At 41.1% G+C, this 24,503-nt stretch overlaps 1 protein-coding gene and 1 long non-coding RNA gene across 2 annotated transcripts in view; one reads left to right on the forward strand and one right to left on the reverse strand.

Moving 5' to 3' along the window:
• Positions 1-324: 324 nt before the first annotated feature.
• crbn (cereblon) lies at positions 325-20,751 on the reverse strand. The gene is made up of 11 exons (XM_055647715.1): positions 20,597-20,751; positions 14,606-14,712; positions 13,333-13,535; positions 11,195-11,344; positions 9,803-9,965; positions 8,903-8,965; positions 7,340-7,424; positions 6,889-7,004; positions 6,356-6,420; positions 5,423-5,554; positions 325-1,248 (listed from the first exon to the last, which is right to left on the reverse strand). The coding sequence occupies exons 1-11, from the start codon at positions 20,658-20,660 to the stop codon at positions 1,065-1,067; spliced, it is 1,332 nt and encodes a 443-aa protein (XP_055503690.1). The 5' UTR covers positions 20,661-20,751; the 3' UTR covers positions 325-1,064.
• LOC129704537 (uncharacterized) overlaps positions 20,680-24,503 on the forward strand; it is a 32,220-nt gene continuing 28,396 nt past the window's right edge. The window contains exon 1 of the long non-coding RNA XR_008724743.1: positions 20,680-20,790. This is a non-coding gene — a long non-coding RNA (uncharacterized LOC129704537). The remainder of the gene's footprint in view (positions 20,791-24,503) is intronic.

The following is a 24,503-nucleotide window of genomic DNA, read 5'->3' on the forward strand; positions in this document are numbered from 1 at the left end:
GGATTTGAGTAGAGTATCTGCAATTGTTCAGGGCCCTGGTGAGACCACATCCAGAGTATGGTGTGCAGGTCTCCTAATTTGAGGAAGGGCATCCTTGATATTGAGGCGTAGGTTCACGAGGTTAATCCCCAGGATGGTGAGACGATATAATAATAATAATAATAATTTTATTTATAGAGCACTTTAAAAACAAACATAGCTGCAACAAAGTGCTGTACATCACTAATCATTGACAAAAAAAGTTAATACACACCAAAAATAACAATCAAAAGAAATAGTAGGAAAAGACATGTAAAGATATGAGGAAAGATTGGAAAGAGTGGGCTTGTACTCACTGGAATTTAGAAGGATGAGAGGGAATCTTATAGAAACGATTACAATTATAAAAGGACTGGACAAGTTAGATGCAGGGGAAGTCAAGAACCAAGGGCCATAGTCTAAGAATAAAGGGTAGGCCATTTAAAACTGAGATGAAAAAAAACGTTTTCACACCAGAGAGTTGTGAATTTGTGGAATTCTCTGCCACAGGAGGCAGTAAAGGCTAATTCACTGGATGAATTAAAGAGTTAGATAGAGCTCTATTGGCTAGCGGAATCAAGGGATATGGGGAGAAGGCAGGCACGGGTTACTGATTGTGGATGATCACAATGAATGGCGGTGCAGACTCGAAGGGCCAAATGGCCTCTTCCTGCACCTATTTTCCATGTTTCTATATATATTTTAATTATGATCATGTTAACTACAAATGTTTTTTTCCTCTACAAGATTACCTTTGTTAAATCACTGCACCTAATCTGAGGCGAGTTGTTTACAACACTGCAATTTATGGTCACAATCTGCAGCTATTTGACGATGGTGGTGCTATGTAATCCATTTGATATTGAATTAGCTTGTTGTAACGTAGATCTAACAGCTATGCTATGCATGCCACTCAGTTTGCTATTATTTTCTTGAATAACTTTGTGATAAGAACTAGAGGTTCGATGGCCCAAGTAACTATAGTGCTATTCACTTTTAGATATTTATATAAAATATATATATGTACACATACATATACACACATATTAACGACATGGTTGCCAGCATCCTTCATGTTGACCTTCATCATCCAGTTCTGGTATTCTGGGTTGCAAAGATGCTCGTGTTAACCCCCAGAATTTCTGGGGCAACATGTCTTTCTTGGTTGCTGTAAACCTCCAGCCCATGTGACTTCCACAAGTACGGCACTGGGCTATGGTCCACGCAAAGCTGCCAAATATTTCAAAACCAAAAAAAAGAAAATTTAAGCTAATTGCAGGCACAAATCACATCTAACAATCTGACACCAATTAACATTAAAAATCACATTTTGAAGAGACTATTTTTCTGACAAGGTAACAGTGAGGGCAGATGTGAAAAATATTGTGGATATTTGTATTCAAAAAACATTTTATACAATGCAATGTTAAATTTACCACTGTGGCATTGTATACTGTATAATGTGTCAATGTTGTGAAATGTATTCCACCGGGTGGTGCCGTCAATGACGACATCCTCGCCAACAGTCTCTTTTTTGTTATTTTTAGTGTGTTTATGTTCTCTGGTTGGTTTGTGGGGGTTGGGGGAAACTTTTTTTCAATCTCACCTTGCTGGAGATGCAAATGTTTTCTGGATCAAATCTTGTTTGCTCTGTGGCCTAACATCATGGAGCTGGCGGCGTTGCTTGGGACTGACATTGAGCCACACCGCGGGGCCATGGACTTACCATCGGAGCCGATCCCTTGCCTGGGTTTGACGCTCCAACTGAGATTTCAGATCGTGAGATCATGAAACCTGCAGATTTCACTATCGAGGAGCTCGCAGTCTCGGCTAGAGACCGATGTCAGGAAGTTCCAAACGACGCAGGTTTTAACCAGCCACGACCAGGAGTCAGATCGCCCGGCGCGGGCGAGCTGAGATCCCCCCCCCCCCCCCAAATCCAGGAGCTTGATTGCCCTGACCCGGAGGGTCCCAACCACCAGCTACGGGAGCCAAGATCGTCCTGTCAACGGAAGGCTCGAGGCCCCCAACAACAGGAAAATAAAGAAGGGAAGAGATTTAACTTTTTTTTTCACCTTCCATCACAGTGAGGAATGTGGAGGAGTCACTGTGGTGGAAGTTTATGTTAAAATGTATTTTGTGTGTCTTGTTGCTATTTATTGGTATGATGACTGTATGGCAAATCAAATTCATTGTATGTTGCAAAACATACTTGGCTAATAAAGTCTGGTTTTGATAAATAGAATTAAAGGGGCAGTGGCATTGTGAACATTACATTTGTCTTGGGTTAACAAAACAACTATGCTGCATTGTGAGATATAATGTTATTATCAAGAAATCAATACCATTTAATTTTGTGTATTAAAATATCTTAGGAAGGGGATGCAGAGAACATTGAACAATACAGCACAGCAACAGGCCCTTCGGCACAATGTCTGTGCCAAATATGATGCCATGGTAAATTAATCTCATCTGTCTTCACATAATCCATATCTCTCCATTCCCTGTGCATTCACAAAATAATTTAAAAATCGAAAGGGTATTCAACACTTGGAAGATATTAAGGCAGACCCCTGGAACAGAAAACACATGACAAATTACAAACGAGGACTCGGAGTGGGGGAACCGCCGGCGGAGCAAAGGACCTGTCACAAGATACTTTGTAACTTTGTTGGTGCCCTTTATGCGGTGAATCTTTGCATACCTTGGGTGTGTAAATTAAAGAATATCTCTGCGACTTGTCACATATGACAATAAAGTATCAAGTCGGGGTCACCTGTGTAGCGGGTGTGTGAGAGCCCGGAATGAAGGCGAGGAGCCACGCAAATTCTGTAAAGGCTTTAATGAGCACAGCACACTACTCTCCGCTTCAGTGAGAGACTGAAGACTGGTCTCGCGCTAAAAATCCCTGCTTTTTTCTTCGTAGCTGGGAGCCTCCCCCGGACCAGTCCATCAAGTGCCGAGGGGGATAAACCAGGGACCGCCACAACGCATTAATTCACATTTGATATAGTTAAGGATGAAATTATATATTTTGTTAGGAAGGACATGGAGAGGAAATGAAGGGGTGAAGGAAAAGGGAAACCTTTATGTTCACAAATCATTGAAGGTAAGTGTTAATTTTCAGAAAGTTTTAAAACCATACAAGATCTCAAGCTCCGGAAATACACATACAGTGCCCTCCGTAATATTTGAGACAAAGACCCATCATTTATTTATTTGCCTCTGTACTCCACAATTTGAAATTTGTAATAGAAAAAAATCACATGTGGTTAAAGTGCACATTGTCAGATTTTATTAAAGTGTATTTTTCGTGGCATTCTCCGTGGATTGTCACCTTGTCATGGTGGAGAAACTTGTGTGGTCCTGAAAGCGATGCTGTCTAGAGCTATGCTCCTGGTAGGGCCACCCATGGTGGTAAGGTCAAGGTGGAGGACTCTGACACCGAACAATCCAACCAAGACCTCAACAGTGGAACAGGCGGAGGATGATGGCTGACCTTAGTCGAGCGTTACAACGGCTGGGAAGGTGGATGAAGGCTGCAGCAGAAAAGGGTCTCGGGTCGTCTTAGACTCCATTCCACTGAATCCTGACCCAGATCTGTCAAGGACCGTGTGGTCGCTGTCTGTGCACCAGTCTGCCACGTTAAACAAAGTCACACATTGGCGGCGTCCTCCAACCCTGGAGACACCCATGGTCAGACTAAGAATAAGAAATGTGTATATATTTTGGTTTCCCCCATGTAGCAATTACAACTATGTTTATACATAGTCCCCCCCCATTTCAAGGCACCATAATGTTTGGAACACATGGCTTCACAGGTGTTTGTAATTGCTCAGGTATGTTTAAATGGCTCCTTAATGCAGGTATAAGAGAACTCTCAGCACCTAGTCTTTCCTCCAGTCTTTCCCTCACCTTTGGAAACTTTTATTACTGTTTATCAACATGAGGACCAAAGTTGTGCCAATGAAAGTCAAATAAGCTATGATGAGACTGAGAAACAAGAATAAAACCGTTAGACATTAGCCAATCAGGCTTACCAAAATCAATTGTTTGGAACATAATTAAGAAGAAAGAGAGCATGGGGAGCTAATTCCAAAGGGACTGGCAGGCCAAGGAAGACCTCCACAGCTGATGACAGAAGAATTCTCTCCATAATAAAGAAAAATTCCCTAACACCTGTCCGACAGATCAGAAACACTCTTCAGGAGTCAGGTGTGTATTTGTCAATGACCACTGTCCGCAGAAGACTTCATGAACAGGAATACAGAGGCTACACTGCAAGATGCAAACCACTGGTTAGCCGCAAAAATAGGGTGGCCAGGTTACAGTTTGCCAAGAAGTACTTGAAAGAGCAACCACAATCTGGAAAAAGGTCTTGTGGACAGATGAGATGAAGATTAACATATCAGAGTGATGGCAGAGCAAAGTATGGAGGAGAGAAGGAACTGCCCAAGATCCAAAGCAGACCACCTCATCTGTTCAACACGGTGGTGGGGGTGTTATGTTCTGGGCATGTATGGCTGGTGAAGGTACTGGCTCACTTATCTTAATTGGTGATACAGCTGCTGATGGTAGTAGCATCATGAATTCTGAAGTTCACACAAATGCCTCAAAACTCATTGGCCAGCAGTTCGTTCTGCAGCACGACAATGATCCCAAGCATACTGCTAAATCAACAAAGGAGTTTTTCAAAGCTAAAAAATTGTCAATTCTTGAGTGACTCGGGTGAGAGTTAATCACCCGATCTGAACCCAATTAAGCATGCCTTTTTTATGCAAAAGAGAAAACTGATGGGTACGCCCCCAAAACTAGCATAAGCTAAAGATGGCTGCAATACAGGCCTGGCAGAGCATCACCAGAAAAGACACCCAGCAACTGGTGATGGCCATGAATCACAGACTTCAAGCGGTCATTGCATGCAAAGGTTATGAAACAAAATATTTTCATTTACATGACATCCAAACATCATGGTTCCCTGAAAGGGGAGGACTATGTATAAACACTGTTGTAATTTCTACAGGGTGGAACCAAAATGTATAAAATAGCTTTTATTAAAATCTGACAATGTGCACTATAACCACATGTGATTTTTTCTATTACAAATCTCAAATTGTGGAGTACAGAGGCAAGTAAATAAATGATGGGTCTTTGTCCCAATCATTACTGAGGGCACTGTATCAAGGACAATGCTAATGTCACCTCAAAACTCTACAAATGTTTACAAAATGAATTATGTATGCAGTTTTAGTAATCAAAGAGAAACCCATGCATTGAATGAAAACTTTCTGAACACAACACTGTTAAGTGGATCCTTTGTTAATTAAATTTGATCAGAAATAAACTAAGTGGATTGTATTTCATTACCTTCCGTGCAGCAGCTAATGACAAATATAACACTTACCCAGGGAACCAGCTATGCTGAGTTGATGGCCGACTGATTAAGTTCAGGTTATTAGCTTTATATACGGTGAAGGTTTCATGTACATAACCATGAGGATTCACATAGGCAGCCATGGGTCCATATAATGATAAACTTAAAGAAAACAGATAAGCACAAGTTAGACGTTACTTTGAACAATAAAAATATTAGTACAAACATTTGTAATTAGGGTCTCGACCCGAAACGTCACCTTCTCTCCAGAGATGCTGCCTGTCCCGCTGAGTTACTCCAGTATTTTGTGTCTACTTTGATTTGTAATTACCCATGTCACTTTATATATTATAATATTAAAGCAAACACACCTGATTAAAAACTACAATCTGCAGCAGCAAATTGGTCCAAAATTTGGCAGAATGAAAGCAAGGTTGCTCATGTTTAGCAGCAAGATGTAGACACAAGGGACTGCTGATTCTGGTTTACAAAAAAAAGATGCACAAGTGCTGAAGTAACTCAGTGGTTCCGGCAGCATCTCTGGAGGCCATGAATAGGCGACGTTTAGGCCCTTCTTCCAACTGGATGACATGTGAAAAGTAAAACAAATGACCACTATCAAAAATGGATAGGTCATTAGATTTGTGTCAAAATAATGAAGTGGGAAGTGACAGATGATATAGACAATAGACTGGATTTATTAACTCAGTAAGTGCATATTTAACCGAGTCTGAATAAATGAAATAATATTTTAAACTAAATACTTGCATAATCAAATGGACCAATTTACATGTGCAAGCAAAAATTTATTCTCTCCCTGTTCTTAATCAGTGGATACCACTGATACTACTAACATTGTTAGAAAATTAAAATCCTACAATATAAGAATGTGTGAATTAGAAGAACGAATAGGCCATCTGGCCTGTTCAATCATAATCTACTAGCTCCAAAAAGGAAACGTACCTGAATATGTCATTTTTTGTGGTTATTTCTGTGTGGCGACATATTTTACAACAAAGAGATGTGCACTGTAAATCAGAAAATTAGTTGTAAATAAAAAGATTTGTGTATAATTCTACTGTAAACATTTTACAACATGACAGTACTCAGAAATATATTCACTCAGTTACAATGGCATTTATAGTTATTTTCATGAGGTTTTACAGCTTTGTAGTACATAAAATACCAACGACTGGAAAACAATTGGGGCTTTGAAAAAGAGCACCAGCAGCCATCATGCACGTTATAGACATAGCTACCTTCCATGTGAATCACAACTGTAAACACTGGCCCCTCATAAAATGTGATACCATTTATCAACTGGACACTTATCTCAACAATAGTATCAGTTTAATGGATAAAGCATTTCTAAAGTTTTAATTATAAGGCCAATTATTTTGTATGTTTTCAGAATGGAATACAGCATTAGGCACAGATTACAATTTTAAGTGCACAATTACCACAGAAGAATAAAATGTAACCTTTTCACCACTTACTTTGTCCATCAGATCCAATTCACAACGAAGCCGCTGAATAGCACTACCAATTTTAAGCAGCTCAATTCTTAAATTGTCATCAATAGGCAAATAAGCAGCAACTCTATAAGAAAAATCTAAAGACAATAATTACTTAATAATTTATTTACAAGATAATCACACTTTTTTTTTGTTCCCTAGCTAGCCTGGATACTTAACAAATGATCAATAAATATTTTTCCGGAACTGAATACCGATGGTGCTTTCATTGAATTTATTTTCTTGCTAAATGTGAGATTGCTAATCATTGTACTTAAAGTTCCCAACATGAACAATACTGCAATCCTACAATTCAGTAATTCTATTTGCTGCATTTCAGCCTGCAGTACAGACGAACAATTTCTTAAAAGTGAATAAGACAAATGGTTTTGAACGTTTTATACAAGCTGAGTAACATAATCACGTAACTTACCTACAGGATTTGTCGGAAGGGAGTCGTCTTTGAGATTTTCATCCCACTCTCGGAGTTGTGCTTTCATTCTTTCCATCAGTATTTCCTAAGTACGGATAAAAGCAAAAATAAAGTCACTACTTGGGTGAAGGGATAATTGGTTATACTTTATAAACTACTTTAAAACAACATGCATCTTAATGAAAACCTTTCTAAAATTTTGACTGCACTTATTATTGCCATCCCCAAGAGATCTATTAATTTCCTGTATTCAGGTATTTTCAATGACTCCATGTCCACCTTGCAGCATGAAATTAAAACTGCAAAATTAAGGGGGCAACACCAAATAAACATCACACAGCAATTTTCTCTTCTCCTACCTTGCCCAGAAACACTTGGCTTCTTACTAAGGATTAGTTTCCTCGATGACTGTGGTACTTCATTTAAACCAACAGGTATCAAGTAAGTAAATCCAACAAATGTGAAAGAACCACATAATCACAAAGCATCACATCCTTGTTGTACTCCGACTGGAAGCAAGTATTCACAGGTGTAGACTTACAATCGGGACACGGTTCTTGGCTAATGTTCTTTCCTGTAGTTCAGAGCAACTAGGACAAATTGTAATGTCTCTCTCACTGGTCCAGATGAATATTAACAAATGGTGATCTTTCGTGTCTGTAGCTTAGTTACTCATGAAACAATCCTACTAACCAACTGAACTGAGCTAAACTGCTTCCTTGTCCCACAAGTAAAACTTTGCAATTTTATTTGAATCACTTAATTGATGGAGAAAAATATACTGATTTCTGATTAAACCGAGAAAGGTACATTATTTGGAATCAGGTAGTTTTAGTAGATCAATTTTCGCAATTGTAGGCACAGTGGAACTGCTGCCTAACTCCAGCAAGCCAGGTTCAAGCCTGACTTTTGCTACTGTGGAGTATTCATATGGTCACTGTGAATGCATGGGTTTCCTCTGGCTTCCCCTCACATCCCAAGAATGTGCTGACAGTTTAATTGACCACTGGAAATTGGCCCTCATCTATGTAAGTGGTGGTGGAATCTGGGACCTGGGAAAAGATTTAAAGGCAAGATAGATACAAAAACCTGGAGTAACTCAATGGGTTAGACAGCATCTCTGGAGAAAAGAAACAGGTGATGTTTCGGGTCGAGACCCTTCTCGTTCCAAAATGACACCCATTTCTTTTCTGCAGAGACGCTGCCTGACCCAATGAGCTACTCCCGCTTTTTGTGTCTATCTTCGATGTAAACCAACATCTGCAGTTCCTTAATAAAGATTTAAGGGGGATCTGAAGAGCAATTTTCCCATAGTGGGGGGTGTATGTATAGAACCAGCTGCCAGAGGAGGTGGTGCAGTTAGGTATAATTACAATATCTGGTAAATAGATAAAGATTTTGAGAGATATGGGCCAAATGGGACTAGGGCTCTTGGTCTACGTGGATGAGCAGGCCTTGTTTTCACACCGTACAACTATGAATCTAAGCTGAAACAGTATTTATTTTACAATATTGATAGCTGTCATTTTGATTACCACAAATAAAATGTGGATTTATACTCACCGCATCATACAACGAATATACCCACGGAGGCCACCACGTCAGATTTGCACAGTGGAAATTTCTCTGAAGTGCAAAGAATAAAAATAAAACTCATAACATTGTGAAAAGGGTATGAATAAACCTTTTTATGGCTGATCAGATCAATCAGATAATTCTGACTGTACAGGATCTCATACTATGAGTTGCCGATCTCAACCACATTGATATGGGCAAATGCATAAGACCTGCCTCATATTAAGAGCTACGGTATCTGAAGTTCAGGTGCTGGCTTATTCTGCTTTCTCTGAAAGCGTTCATGGGAGTAAGGCAATATTTCACCGTATCTGCAAATTAATCAGGCACTGTTTGAAAATCAATTGAAAGAATGTTACATTGTGCTAGTTTATCATAGTAGATGAAAATACATGAAAGCAATGATTTTGATGCCAAGCATAAGACTATCCTAATAAGTTTGATATATTAATCATCTTAATTCCTTCAATAACAAAGTATCACTTGCATTCGTACTGTTTGCTGGCTCTTTACAGATGGGTTCACATTAATAACAAAATCACTGTTAAGCACAATTTATATTAATAATAAGGACTTCCAATTATATTTAAAAATAACATAAATTTTGATGGGGTCGTTAATGCAGGAGAGCACGAACAAAATATAGAAATTAGAATGTGGTTAAATGAAGGGAATGCAGCCTAATCAATATGGTCCTTATTTCAAAGTGATAAAATCTGTGGAAGTATGTCCTTTCTGACATACAGCTCTGAAACAATACTGGGTCAGTATCAGTATAAAGATTAGGCAGGTAAATATTACACTACAACAATTCAAGATTTGCTTTCATTTCATAGTGAAAGGGTGCTTCTTATCCTAATTTATATTAATGAAAATAATAAAACAAACCTTTTGATACTTCTGCCACCACTTCTGATTTTGCTTTAATCGGCAGGCAGGGGGCTTATTTGAAACAAACATATGAAGTCTGTTCAGTGAATTAAGCTGAACTCCTGCTATACTTGAAGGAAGGATCCACTCTGGTAGGATCTGAACTTTTGCTGCCTGAATTCTAGGAACAAGTAAAAGTAACATGTGTTAACATGTAATAAATCCATTAGACTGTTATTTTACATATTATAGAAAACGTGGCAGAGGCGATTTAAAGTTTGTGTTTTAACCATATACTGGCAGCATATAGAAAAAAGTGAAGGAAATAAAAGGGCTATCATTAATACAGTAAATCTCTGACAATCCTTGGGACTTGGTGACAATTTTCCCAGACTATTGCATGTTACTTATATGATTGCCCACACTTTTATTTTTGGGCCAATAGAACTTTTATAATTTTGGCAGTAACATAAGAAGTTTTCCAATTAATCCAATGAGTGTGAAGGAGAGCGGGAAATATGCTAGAATAATGGATGACCACAAACCTACCCATCTTATTGACACCTAATGTCCTGGACCCGAACTTTGGCACCGACTGTATATGATACGGACCCTGCCCAGGCTGCACCCTTTGCCCTGGTCACAAATCCCGCTTGCAAGTAATCTTTCTTCTTGGTTTATAGTATCATTTGCAACCCACGGATTGTTGTGCCGTGAAGGTAAAGGTTATTGGTAGACATCTTTTACTGAAGACAAAGCAGTATTTTACTGTAAAACAATTCTTAACATTATTTTTCTCCAGATGCTGCCAATTTTGTCCTTTTTACTGTCATTCCCTTCCAAGAAAGCATCAATTAGTTATTGGGAAAGACTCCACAAGCATTGGTTTCACACTGCTAATGTAAACAAATGGTCATCTTAATGTGAGGACCAGCCAGTGAGTTAACGTCAAGCAAATTAAAGGGAACTACAAATTCAAGGCAATCCCTAACAGAATTACACAATCCCAGCAGCAGCTGTTGGTTCCCACTGATCAATGCCTTCTATGCCGTCCAAGGCTAATTTTATTTTGTTAACAGGTTTGTTGGCAACATGCAACTGCTGTTACCTCTGCTACTTACATTCACCTCAATTAAGCTTCAGGACAACAATGTCATTCATCTAATCCTGAGCAAAACTCCTAAGATGTTATACAGTATTTTTTTCACATATTAATGTTTGCATGGGAATCTTTTAGCTTGTTGATATTCACGACAATGTAGTGAAATAAAGTCAATAATGGAAGTTTAATACCAATGCGTCTTTAAACAAATAAATTGTGCTTAAATTCTGATTATGCTCACTTTTTAAATACATTTATAATGAAGAAAAAGATCAAGTGACAAGTAGGGGTGCATGTTGCTATCTTACCCATCAGTTTGAGTTCTTGTTTCAAGAACTTTAAACCTTTGACGCCCAACAGCTTTGACTTTTACAGTTTCAATACCAAATTCTTGCTCCTCCCTATATTCATAAATTTCTGCTGTGGTTCCAAATTCTGGAGCACTGTCAGAACGATCACTAGGAGAGAATAAATGGCATGAAGAGAGTGAAATGGGTGCATTATCACAATATAGCAACACAGCTACATTTAAAAAAAAAATTACTTCAGCTCAATAAAAAATAATTTCAATTATAAATGCCCCCCCAAAATGCATCAATTGCTCAGGCTATCATATTGTTTGCAGTATTACTGAATATTTGGTTCCATGCAATTTGAGTAGGCTGCATTTCAATGATCTATTAGTTGTTCACTAAATTTTGAGAAATTAGGTTTAACAGTGGCCTTTCATCTCTGAGAACTATGCTTAAAGCCTACCCAAAATAATGGAATGCTCTGGTTACTGAGGGCTTAAATAAAGTGAGACAACACGTGGTTCCTAAAACATAGTCTTAGTTTCTCTTCACTAAAACCTTTCTGGTTAAGTGCATGAAAAATAAAATTGAAAGTAACATCAATTCCAGGTGCGGCAGCGGTTCACCTGCACCTCCTCCAACCTCATCTATTGCATCCGCTGCTCTAGGTGTCAGCTGCTCTACATCGGTGAGACCAAGTGTAGGCTTGGCGATCGCTTCGCCCAACACCTTTGCACAGTTCGCAATAACCAACCTGATATCCCGGTGGCTCAGCGCTTCAACTCCCCCTCCCATTCCGAATCCGACCTTTCTCTCCTGGGCCTCCTCCATGGCCAGAGTGAGGACCACCGTAAATTGGAGGAGCAGCACCTCATATTTCGCTTGGGTAGTTTACACCCTAGCGGTATGAACATTGACTTCTCCAATTTCAGGTAGTCCTTGCTTTCTCCCTCTTTCCCCTCCCCTTCCCAGCTCTCCCACAGCCCACTGTCTCCGCCTCTTCCTTTCTTCTTCCCTCCCCCACCACCCCCACATCAGTCTGAAGAAGGGTCTTGACCCGAAACGTCACCTTTTCCTTCGCTCCATAGATGCTGCCTCACCCCCTGAGTTTCACCAGCATTTTTATCTACCTTCAATTACTGAAAGGTATGCAAAATTATAGACATATTGATGGGTGTGGAAGCAGACTCTAATGGTGGTGTCTCAAATACCTTGGATGCAGAGGAAAGGAATGTTGAGGTTGAGGATTGGGGTTATTGAGGTTTGGCTGAGTAATGTTGATAGTTCTAATAGGAGCCTTAAAGGCATCGTAGTGGGTTCAGTCAGTATGGTAATAAAGGATTTTTTGATGTTACACATCTTTAAAATACCTATATATTAGTTAAAATATTCTTGATGACACAGAACTAATGTCACCATAATGTGAATAAACTTTGGAGAATTTTCATGAAAGATTTCATGAAACATAAAACTGCATATTAAAATTGAGGTAAAACTTGCAATCCTAACAAATATTAGGCAGAATCCACTGGCATATAAAAACAGTTACAAACAGCAAGAAATAAGAAATATTTGCAAATTGCAAACTGGTATTTTTCTGCTGCCGGTCCAACACTTGCAATAGCCAAACTAGGCACTGGTTTATGGTGAACATATTATGATCTAATTTTATGGATTCTGGAACTTCTAACAGTATTCTGGCGGGTCTCAGATTTCACAATTCCATTTGTTTTCTCTTTTAATTAACACCACTAAAAAAAAAAGGTTGGTTGATCATCTCAGCATTGCTTCAGGATCTTGCTGAGTGCCTACAAAATTGTCACGGCATTTCTAACTAATGAATCTGACATAAAGCACTTTGGAAAATCTCAAAATAATAAGTTTTATACCAATACATCCATTAGAACATTCATACCTTCTTTTCATTTAAATTTGAGGAACTTAATTTGATAAGTTTCCATGTAAAGATGATATAAATATAAAAATGGATTGTTTTATTAAAAATGACTAATTGCCGAAAGAACATTACACATGTAAAATATATAGATTAAAAATTGACTATTTTTCCTGCAAATAGTGCATTTTTACAAGGTCCTTTAAACAATTAAGAACTATTCAGTTGTTAAGGCTTACTGCACATGGAAGAAATTAACCTGTATGCCAAGATGCCAAATGTCCTGTCCTTCTGAATCAGATTTCGCATCATGGATACTTCCTGAGGACGAAAAAGCTGCAATGGTAATGTTTGTCCCGGAATAAGAATAACTGCTACATGAGGAAGAACAGGGATGGTTGGATTGCTATCTTCATCATGCACTGTACGACCGTGAAACTCCTCCATGTCCACTCCCAAGTACTAAAGGAAAAAATAAAATTGATGAGATGTTGATTTTAAATTTAATTTCATATACATTACTACTATTATTTTTTCAAATAATGCATCAAAAAATTGAATCTAAAGGGCATCCAGCATTACCATATTAATAAATATTTATGAAAATAAGGTTAATTTGCTGTTTGATGATAAAAAATAGGTTGCTCATTTTTTTGTTTATTGTTGGGAGGATTTTTGGAAGTTTTTGAACGGCTGTGTTTTAAAAGGTTGACGAGGCCAAAACCAAAGCCAGAAAAATTGTTCAAATTAATTATTAATAAAGAGAATCAGATTAATATTGACAGGTATCTTACGCAAATGGAAAAGCCAACCAGCCACTGAAGTTTGCTGATTATAGAAAATAAATTCTGATCAGGCTTGACAGAGTTGATGTTATCCCTAGCTACGTTGTCTGAAATAAGGGATCATAGTTTTAAAGGAAGGGGTCAACCATTCAGGAAAGACACAAGATATTTTTTCACACAGAAGATAGTGAACCTATCACACAGAAGTTGGTTTACCAAATAATCATTAACATGTTGCCGATGTTTTTTCATTCTCTATGCAATTTGAAATAAAGTTGGCACAGATCATGATCTCCATTTGGTGTTTTAGAAATAACAGCTTGCTAATATGATTGCTCAAAGGTACTGAACAGCTAGACATCTCAAAAGTTTCACCCAGCCACTGAATTCATTGCTGATTCCAGGGGCATAGCCTAGTTGTGCTGAGCTGAGGGGAGAAAGCCTTTCCATCCATAACTCATTTACTTGAATTAAATTAGCAAACTAGATTGAAAAGAATACGCAAAGGAAGTGGTTTGGATTTATTTTCCTTTAACAAAAAACATGAGTATGAATTAATATAGAGTATAAACTGTTATAAAGCCACACACTTCCATTGACTGACTGATACTGATATTTCAAGATAAGCCTTTCCCCCTGCTCAAAACATTTCAATTTAATGCCTGAAAGGTTATTTGGTGGAGTTTGATGTTAAAAACAATCATGCCATTAGTCTGCAGTTCTAACATTTTGCACTTTTATACATACAGAGTGTGTAGTTGGTAGGCTTGGATCAAAATTGATGACGATTGGTTTTTCAGCCTCTTCGCTGTCATGATCTTCAACTTCCATCTCGGCAAACTCATCTTCATCATCTTATAAAGAAAAGAAAAACAATCTTCGGAATGTACATAACTTTTTAAAGGTTAGGCATAAAATAGATTAATGTTGCTAAATTGACCAATTTAGGTCACTTTACACGGGATTAATGAAGAGAACCAGTAGAGGACGGATAGGGCACAAATACTAGCGAGATGGGCTGTCCAGCTAATATATGTGTTGTTGATTCTATGTAATTCTATCAGCATAATCTAGTACAACATTCTTCTTCGTAAATGTATTAAACTCGCCCTCAAGTTAGTTAGTGTTGTTCTTTCCACCATCTCATAAAGTGAGACTAATATTCTAACAATCGAATAAAGATAATTCTCTACAAATCTCTTCTGAATTTAGAATGCACATCTGTTCCCAAATTCTTGCCGAATTAAAGCATTTCCTGCAGTTTCTATTCTGCAGATAAAATGTAAAAGCTTTTTATAGACATTATCTACAAGCTTTTTATAGATGTTATCTAAAATGGCTAAATAACCAAAAGTAATTGCAAATATGTCAACATCGATCTACAAGTAAAGTCAGGACAGTTTTCCGTGAATTGTGTACAGACATTATTCCCATAAAAGCAAGGGGGAAAAAATGAAGCCATGTTTATGTTCTTTAAAACAAATATTCAGAATCAAATGAAACATTTTGATTAGATTGTTTATATTGTATAACCAGGACTATTATTCCAGGTGATCTCACCTAAAGTGAACAGGATTATGATTTTATAATTAATCTCATGATCATTATGCCAGGTTAGTTATTTTATATCATTTTACTGCAAGAAATACAGTGAAAACACGTGTAGATTGCAGGAAATTAATCATCAAATTATTTTCGAACACTTAAAAGTTTGCAGTAATCTCAAAAACGCATTGAAATATACAAAATATGTTTTGGTTTGTATTAAGATAACAGTGTTAGAGATGAACATTGCACAAATAATCCTGCAGAATTACTGGGGCTATCTCACTGTTTCATGGTAGAATTTATGTGCAATTATGGGTCATAATTCTTCCGTGGTGTCACATCAGCACAACAACCTATTAGTAGTCCATTCACATTGCCCTCCATAATGTTTGGGACGAAGACCCTTCATTTATTTATGTACAGGTGCACAACCTTTTATCCGAAAGCCTTGGGACCAGACACTTGTCGGATTTCGGACATTTTCGGATTTCAGAATGGAAGATTTTTAGCGTAGATTAGGTAGGTAGCGCGGGCGGCTTGAAAAGTCTGGAGCAGCTGCCTCCTCCCCGGAGACCGGGAGAATCATTGCATAAATGTTAGTCAGTTAGTTTGGAGGGATTTTATGTGGTGGTGGTGGTGGAGTAGTGGTGAAGGGGGAAACTTTAATTCTTAGTCCCCTACCTGGTCGGCGACTCCCAACCTCGCGGAGCTGGGGGCTCCGTCCGGCCGCGGGCGGCGCCGGTTGTAGCTCCGACCCCGGCAATTCTACCCCTGGTTGCGAGGCGCTCCAAATCCAGCGCGGCCCGCGGCCGGACGTCCCAGCTCCGGGAATGTCGGGAGTCGATGGCGTCGTAGCGCTGGGATACCAGCGGGGAGCGGGCAATGCCTTACCGGGTCGCCGTGCAGCAAGCTCCGGAGCACTGTGGCCGCCGACTCCCAACATTCGCGGAGCGTCGCTGGATTTGGAGCCGCGGAGCTGGGGGCTCCGTCCGGCCGCGGGCGGCGCCGGTTGGAGCCCTGACCCCGGCAACTCTACCCCTGGCTGCGCGGCTCCAAATCCAGCGACGCTCCGTGATGTTGTGTGTCGGCGGCCACAGCGCTCCGGAGCTTGCCGCACGGCGACCCGGTAAGGCATTGCCCGCTCCCCGCTGGTATCCCAGCACTGCGACGCCGCCGACTCCCGACATTCGCGGAGCTGGGGCGTCCGGCCGCGGGCCGCACTGGATTTGGAGCGGCTCACAGCCAGGGGTAGAGTTGCCGGGGTCGGAGCTACAACCGGCACTGCCTGCAGCCCCACCGGCCACAGCGCTGCGGAGCTTACTGCACGGCGACCCGGTAAGGCATTGACCGCTCCCCGCCTCTCCGACCAGGTAGGGGACTAAGAATTAAAGTTTACCCCTTCACATAAAAGCCCTCCAAACTAACTGACTAACATTTAAGCAATGATTTACAGATGTTTAAGCGTCTCCCGGGAGGAGGCAGCCGCTACAGTAGTACAGACCTGGGTTGACCGTGGGTCGTTTTGGGTCAAGTTTGGCGCCAAACGCGAGCTTTGGTGCGCAGACGACATCTGGAAAAAATGGCCGGTTTTCGGAGCTTTTCGGTTTCTGGAATTCCGGATAAAAGGTTGTGCACCTGTACCTCTATACTCCACAATTTGAGCTTTGTAATAGAAAGTTCTGGGCACCATATTGTTTGGGACACAGCAATGTCATGTAAATGAAAGTAGACATGTTTAGTATTTTGTTGCATATCCTTTGCATGCAATGACTGCTTGAAGTCTGTGATTCATGGGCATCACCAGTTGCTGGGTGTCTTCCCTGGTGATGCTCTGCCAGGCTTGTATTACAGCCATCTTTAGCTTATGCTTGTTTTTGGGACCAGTACCCATCAATTTCATCTTCAGCATATAGAAGGCATGATCAATTGAGATCAGAATGGGTGATTGAATTGGCCACTCAAGAATTGTCCATTTTTTAGCTTTGAAAAACTCCTTTGTTGCTTCGGCAATATGTTTAGGATCCTTGTCTTGCTGTAGAATAAACTGCCAGCCAATGAGTTTTGAGACATTTGTTTGAACTTGAGCAGATAGGATGTGTCTATACACTTCAGAATTCATTATGCTACTACCATCAGCGGTTGCATCATCAGTTAAGATAAGTAAGCCAGTACCTTCAGCAGCCATACATGCCCAGGCAAGTATTTGGCAAACTGTAACCTGGCCATCCTATTTTTGCACCTAACCAGTGGTTTGCATATTGCAGTGTAGTCTCTGTATTTCTGTTTATGAAGTCTTCTGCAGACAGTGGTCATTGACAAATCCACACCTGACTTCCGAAGAGTGTTTCTGATCTGTTGGACAGGTGTTTGGGGATTTTTCTTTATTATAGAGGTAATTCTTCTGTCATCAGCTGTGGAAGTCTTCCTTGGCTTGCCAGTCCCTTTGTGATTAGTAAGCTCACCAGTGCTTTCTTTCTTCTTAATGACGTTCCAAACAGTTGATTTTGGTAAGCTAAAGGTTTGGCTGATGCCTCTAACAGTTTTATTCTTGTTTCTCAGTCTTAGCGATGAGCTATATTGGCCATAAAAAAACATATAATGTCCTTTCATTCTTCAGAAGATAGTGATTCTAAACGTGGGAAGTGCACAAATCAACACCTTTTGCTTTAGGATGTTTTGCTTTGGGTGGCACAGTGGCTGCCTTACAGTGCGAGACTCGGGTTTGATCCTGAATACGGGTGCTGTCTGTACAGGATGTGTACGTTCTCCCTGTGGCTGTGTGGATTTTTTCCCGGGTGCTCCAGTTTCCTCCCACACTCCAAAGATGTACAGGTTTGCAAGTTAATTGGCTTCTGTAAATTGTCCCTAGTGTGTAAGATAGTGTAAATGTAAAGGGTGATCACTGGTCGGCGCGGACTCGGTGGGCCCATGAAAGTGGCCACATATATAGGGTGTGAAAGAAGCTGTAGAGCATATTTGGCTTCATCAGTAGCAGTATTGAGTATCAGTGTCAGCAAATCATATTGCAGCCTCATAAAACATTTGGAGTATTGCGTGTGGTTCTAATCACCCCATTCCAGGAAATATTTGAACAGGATGCAGAAGAGCATCACCAGGAATGTTGCCCAGATCAGATCTATAAGGAGAGGTTGGGCAAATTAACATTGTTTTCTATGGAGTGTTGAGGCAGAAAGAAAACTTGATAGCTTATAAAATTATGAGAGGAATAGATAGGATAGTTAGTCTTCTTCCCGAAGGTAGAATAGCCTACCACTGTGTTTAAAATAAAAATAACTTGCTTCATACATCTCCTTTAAACTTTCGCTGGAATTCTCAAATACCAGAGGATATAACTTTAAGGTGAAAAGTTTAAAGGAGACGTATGAAGCATGATATTTTTATTTTAAACACAAAGTGGTAGGCTATTTTCTTTTTAATACTGAAAGTGGTAGGTGCTTGGAACACACTGCCAAAGGGTGATGGAAGCACATACGATGGTGACATTTGTGGCATTTATTCAGGAAGTGATGGAAAGATATGGCTTATGTGCAGACATATACAGTTAATTTTGTTTCACATCATGGTCAGCATAGGTATTATGTGCTGGGAGGCCTGTTCTATCAATACATAGAGTTGCAGCATCATGATTGGTAAGCATAACATGAAGACAGAATGCTTATCAAAGATAATACATTATTTTTTCATCATTCCTCAAAGAAAGAAAAAAAATAGAGGCATGAAAACTATTCAAGGAACTCATTCCAAAATATGTTCCTGTTCAGGGTTAATTTAGAAATAAATTATCTCCTAACATTGATGCACAGACGGTACACAAAAAAGCTGGAGAAACACAGTGGGTGCAGCAGCATCTATGGAGCGAAGGAAATAGGCAATGTTTCGGGCCGAAACCCTTCTTCAGACTGATAGGGGGTGGCGGGGAGAAGGAAGGAAAAAGGAGGAGGAGGAGCTCAAGGGCTGGGGGATGGGAGGAGACAGCCCCAGGGGTAAGGAAGGGGAGGAGACAGCAGGGGCTAACAAAATTGGGAGAATTCAATGTTCAAGTCCGCAGGCTGCAGACTCCCCAAGCGGAATACAAGGTGCTGTTCCTCCAATTTCCATTGATGCGCAGACCATTGTTTGAGGCAAAACTGGCTCAGGGGCAGATCTGATCAATGTTATACTAATCTTAGCTGAAAGATATGCATGCAACACCAATTAGATAAGTGATCTTAAGTTTGTTTTTTTCTCCATTTTAATAGACTGTAATTTATGAGTGCTTTGCAAATTCATATAATACCAACATTGTTAACAGACATTTGAATATTGTATATTGGAAGAACTGTTGATAATCTGGACACATGAAGATCCCACAAAAAGTCTTAATAACCAGATAATATTTTTTTGGCCATGACAAGGGAAACCCATTATTGGATCTTTTACTTGCCACTAAGGGGACATTTTCAATGTCTGATTAAGAAAGATATGTGTGTATGGCATTATATTCTTGTACAAATAAATATTTACCCAGACTATATCGACCTAGACCTTTGTTCTCAAATCCATGGAATAAATCTACATCCTTCTGACTGAGGGAGGGGTAGAAACAAGGAACCGAAGCTGCTGGTTTATACAAAAATACAAAGCGCTGGAGTAACTCAGCGGGTCAGGCAGCATCTCTGGAGAACATGGATAGGTGACATTTCAGGTCGGGACCCTTCTTCAGACTACTAGCCGAAACATAACTATATTACTCTTATTTACGACTCTCTCCCCCGAGCAATGATAGTATCTACCACGTTGATGAGTAGTCTGAATATTTTACAATCCATGGATTTATTCTGGAATAGCAGACGATGGATTCCCCACCCAAACTCCAAACGAAACGCAGTTAAAAACCGACCATAAACAGGTTCAATTGGGCGAGCGAGTGGCGGGTTTAACTTGCATCGGGTCCACCGTGAAGAGGAGCCCAACTTGAATCAGCCCAGCGCGGCGTGCAGAGAGGGAGCTGAAACCGACCGACCGACCGCCGGCCCGGGGGCAGCGAGACGGCTGAGGAGTCACCGACCCGCCGCCGCGATCGGTCAACCTGTGCGTCGCTTCCCGACTCGGCCGCACCTGCACATCGCACCAGTTACTTGTGCGGTTCCCCGAGTTGCCCCGGCCCGCTCTCCCGGTGCCGCCCGTTACCTAGCTCCGGCGGCAGCAGCCGGTTATCCAACTGCTCGCCTCCTCCCTCTTCTTCCTCCGCCATCTTAGTTGTTTATCGCCGTGTATTGTGGGCAGGGTGCGCACTCCCGGCCGGCCGGCCCGCACATGCGCAGAGGGGAGGAGAAGCGGCGGACGGTGGAGAGACAAGCGGGACCACAGACTCACCACTCTCTGTGAGAAAAAGTGTTTCCTCGTCTCCGTTATGAATGGCTTACTCCTTATTCTTAAACTGTGGCCCCTGGTTCTGGACTCCCCCAACATCGGGAACATGTTTCCTGCCTCTAGCGGGTCCAAGCCCGTAACAATCTTATATGTTTCAATGAGATATCCTCTCATCCTTCTAAACTCCAGAGTGTACAAGCCCAGCTGCTTCATTCTGTCAGCATATGAAAGTCCCGCCATTCCGGGAATTAACCTTGTAAACCTATGCTGCACTCCCTCAATGACAAGAATGTCCTTCCTCAAATTAGGGGACCAAAACTGCACACAATACTCCAGGTGTGGTCTCACTAGGGCTCTGTACAACTGCAGAATGACCTCTTTGCTCATATTCGATTCCTCTTGTTATAAAGGCCAACATGCCATTCACTGCCTGCTATACCTGCATGCTTACTTTCACTGATGAACAAGGACCCCCAGATCCTGTTGTACTTCCCCTTTTCCCAACTTTTGTTTGTTAATAAAAAATCATTTAACTCAACCTACCTGTCTCAAAAGTGATATTTCGGGTCGAGACCCTTCTTCAGTCCTCACCCATTCCTATTCTCCAGAGATGCTGTCTGACCCGCTGAGTTACCCTTGTTTTTTGTGTCTATCTTCGTTTTAAACCAGCATATGCAGTTCCTTCATATCTTCCTATATATTTAAGGCAGTGATTTCCAGATCTTCCAAAGCAAAACAAAATGTTCTCATCTGCCCTCTAACTTGGTTGCCTTTTAAGAAATAAGAAGTAGTGGCTTGACTTGGTCATTATTATATTGTGTTTTTTTCTTAGCATAATCTTCCCAGAAGAAAATGAAACACACATAAAGTGTATCACTGATATCCTAATTCCGACTGATAGCTCATGTAGTCTTGCAGTTTTACCTCAGCCCTACAATGATCAAATCATGAAAGTATGGCTATCTCTAGCCAAGTACAACCACAAGATGGTCCCAGGAACTGTCATTTAGGCCAACTCTTAGGTTATGTTGAAGCTTTTCAGGATGATTTAGCAAAACCATTGGTTCCCTGCACTATCCTATTAATTTATGCTTTAGGTAATTTTTGCCTTTGTGAAATTGGCTGGCAAACCCTAAAGGATTGCTAAATGAATAATAATGAGGTTATAAAATCAGATATGGTGTAATACTTGAGTTGCTGGACAAAGATCATGTTATATCTAATGTAACTTCCTTTCCAATAGTCACATAATTCAATATTAATGGAGTCGCTGAGTAATCTTGGCAATCAAACTGCATTAATTAACCTGCAACATCTTGTGTTTATACATTTTTGGAAGATTGAGGCGAAGCTATGTAAATTGATTGGTCCAAGTTTAAAAACTATAACAAAATTTGAAAGACATTTGGACAGTTACATGGATAGGAAAGGTTTAGGGGGATGTAGGCCAAATGTAAGTGAATGGAACTAGTTCAGATGGAGCATCTTGGTTGGTGTGACCAAGTTGGAACGAAGGGCCTGTTTCCACACTGCATCACTCTAGGACTATAAACACAGATCCATGGTGCTGATAGTTAACATGCCCTTGATGATTGGACTTTGTCTCTGGAACTAAGGTCCTCTAATCTATATTCTGTATCCATCCCTTCCCTCAACCTATTGTACCTGAGATTGATTGTATTGATATAAAGTTTTATCTGATCTAATTGGATAGCAAACAAAGCTTTTCACCAAACTAAACCGAACCCCATCGGTCAGTCTATATGTATGCATGTGCTCGTTTGTTTGCTGAGGAGTTGTGACAAGGATTGAACATTTTGCATTCAACAGCAAACATACCACTTCTGATCTTATGATGGGAGAAAAATAATCATATGGCAAATGGATATGGTTCTGCCTAGGACACGCCTTATGGAACTCCCACAATGATAGCCTGGGCCTGAGATAATTGAACTCCAACAGGCAACAATATCTTTCTTTTTGTGTTAATGCTCCTGCCATTGGAATGTTTTTGCCTTGACATTCATTGACTTCATTTCGACCACAGCTCATACAAATCCTGATGATATCAAGGGAAGTCACTGTTGCCTCACCTCTTCAATTTCAATCTTTGCTCCCTGTTTGGGCCAAGCTTTGATGAAGTCTTGAGCTAAATGACCTGGGCAAAAATCAAACTAGGTATTGTTTAGCAGAATATTGGTGAATAAAAATTGAATTGAACTGAATAAATTGTATTAGCCAAGTATGGATACATACAAGGAATTTGCCTTGGTCCTTTGCTCATAAGTAACAATTAAGAATAAAACATTATAATTTAAACATGTGAAGAATGAACTAAAATACCAGAGCAAATGGAGGCTATAGAATTTTGGTTGTTGCTGGTTTGTGGCATTATTCAAAAATAGCGTTGTTAACAATTAAGAGTAAATTGAATGGGTGGCAATTTGCTCCATTGTATTTCTTTCTCTTCTTTCCTCTGAACTGGACCACAATTTGCCACATTGTTGAGTGGGTATCAGTGCTTTAGTGCAATGGAACATGATTTGTGTCCTCCAATTTCTGCTTTTCATTGTGTGTGTATATATATATATAATGTATTTATCCTTATAACCATAAAACTCTGATCTTGTGAGTGTGTGTGTGTGTGTGTGTGTGTATTTGTTTGTGTAACATTTTTACATATTCTGGTAGAGATTTATCCCGTGAAAAACGACACGCTATCAGAAATTTTCATGCATTATTTCTCGAGTTATTTATGAACATGTTCACAAATCTCAAATAACAGCGGGGCAGCGCGCTGGGAAGGTGGCCCTGGTGGCCATTACTCCTTCTGGGCGAGGCTGTCTATGGAGACCTGCGATTCCTCCATCGATCACAGGGACTCGGGAATTGTGATGCCTTTTCCTCGCTGGTGATCCCGATCCCATCTGGCGATCTCTGGCCGTCAAGGGGGACAACCTCCTCTCCATGTCCCCCACCTGATCGTCTGTCTCACGCGGGTGGGTCAGCTTCCTCTCGCTGAGGCCATGATCGTCCAGCCCTCCGCTGCATGGAGAGTGGTCCCGTGCGCTCAGCGTCCGCGCGCCTGGAGGGGAGGCTGCTGCCACGGGCCGAGCCCTGCTCGACACCTGCCCGCGGCCTCCCTCGAGTCCACGCCCACCCACAGCCTTGCTCGGGCTTGGCGCCTGGTGGGGAGGCTGCTGCTCCACGACCTGGGTAGGTGCTGCCTCTACCCTTTCCCCCTCCACCTCCCCCTCTCTACCCCCCTCCCCCTCCCCTCCCTCCCTCCCTCCTCTACCCCCTCCTCCTCCCCCCCTCTCTACCCCCTCCCTCTCCCTCTCTCTCCCCCCCCCCCCGCTCCCTCTACCCCTTCCCCCTCCCTCTGTATATGCCCTCCCTCTCTACCCCCCTTTCCCCTTCCCTCTCTACCCCCTCCCTCTCTACCCCTTCCCCTTGTACCCCTACCCCTTACCCCCTCTACCCCCTCCCGCTCTACCCCATCCCGCTCTAAAACCCCCCTCCCCCTTGTACTCCCCCTACCCCCTCCCTCTCTACCCCCTTCCCCTCGCACTCCCTCTCTTCCCCTTCCCGCTCTACCCCCTACATCTCTATCTCCTGCTCCCTCTCTACCCCCTCCCTCTCTGCCCTCCCTCAGCTCTCTGCCCTCCATCCCTCTCTGCACCCCTCGCCAGGCACAGAAATCACTATCAAAATATGGTGGGGA

This window comes from Leucoraja erinacea, chromosome 16 (assembly GCF_028641065.1).
Source record: "Leucoraja erinacea ecotype New England chromosome 16, Leri_hhj_1, whole genome shotgun sequence".
In the NCBI taxonomy this organism is placed as follows: domain Eukaryota; kingdom Metazoa; phylum Chordata; class Chondrichthyes; order Rajiformes; family Rajidae; genus Leucoraja; species Leucoraja erinaceus.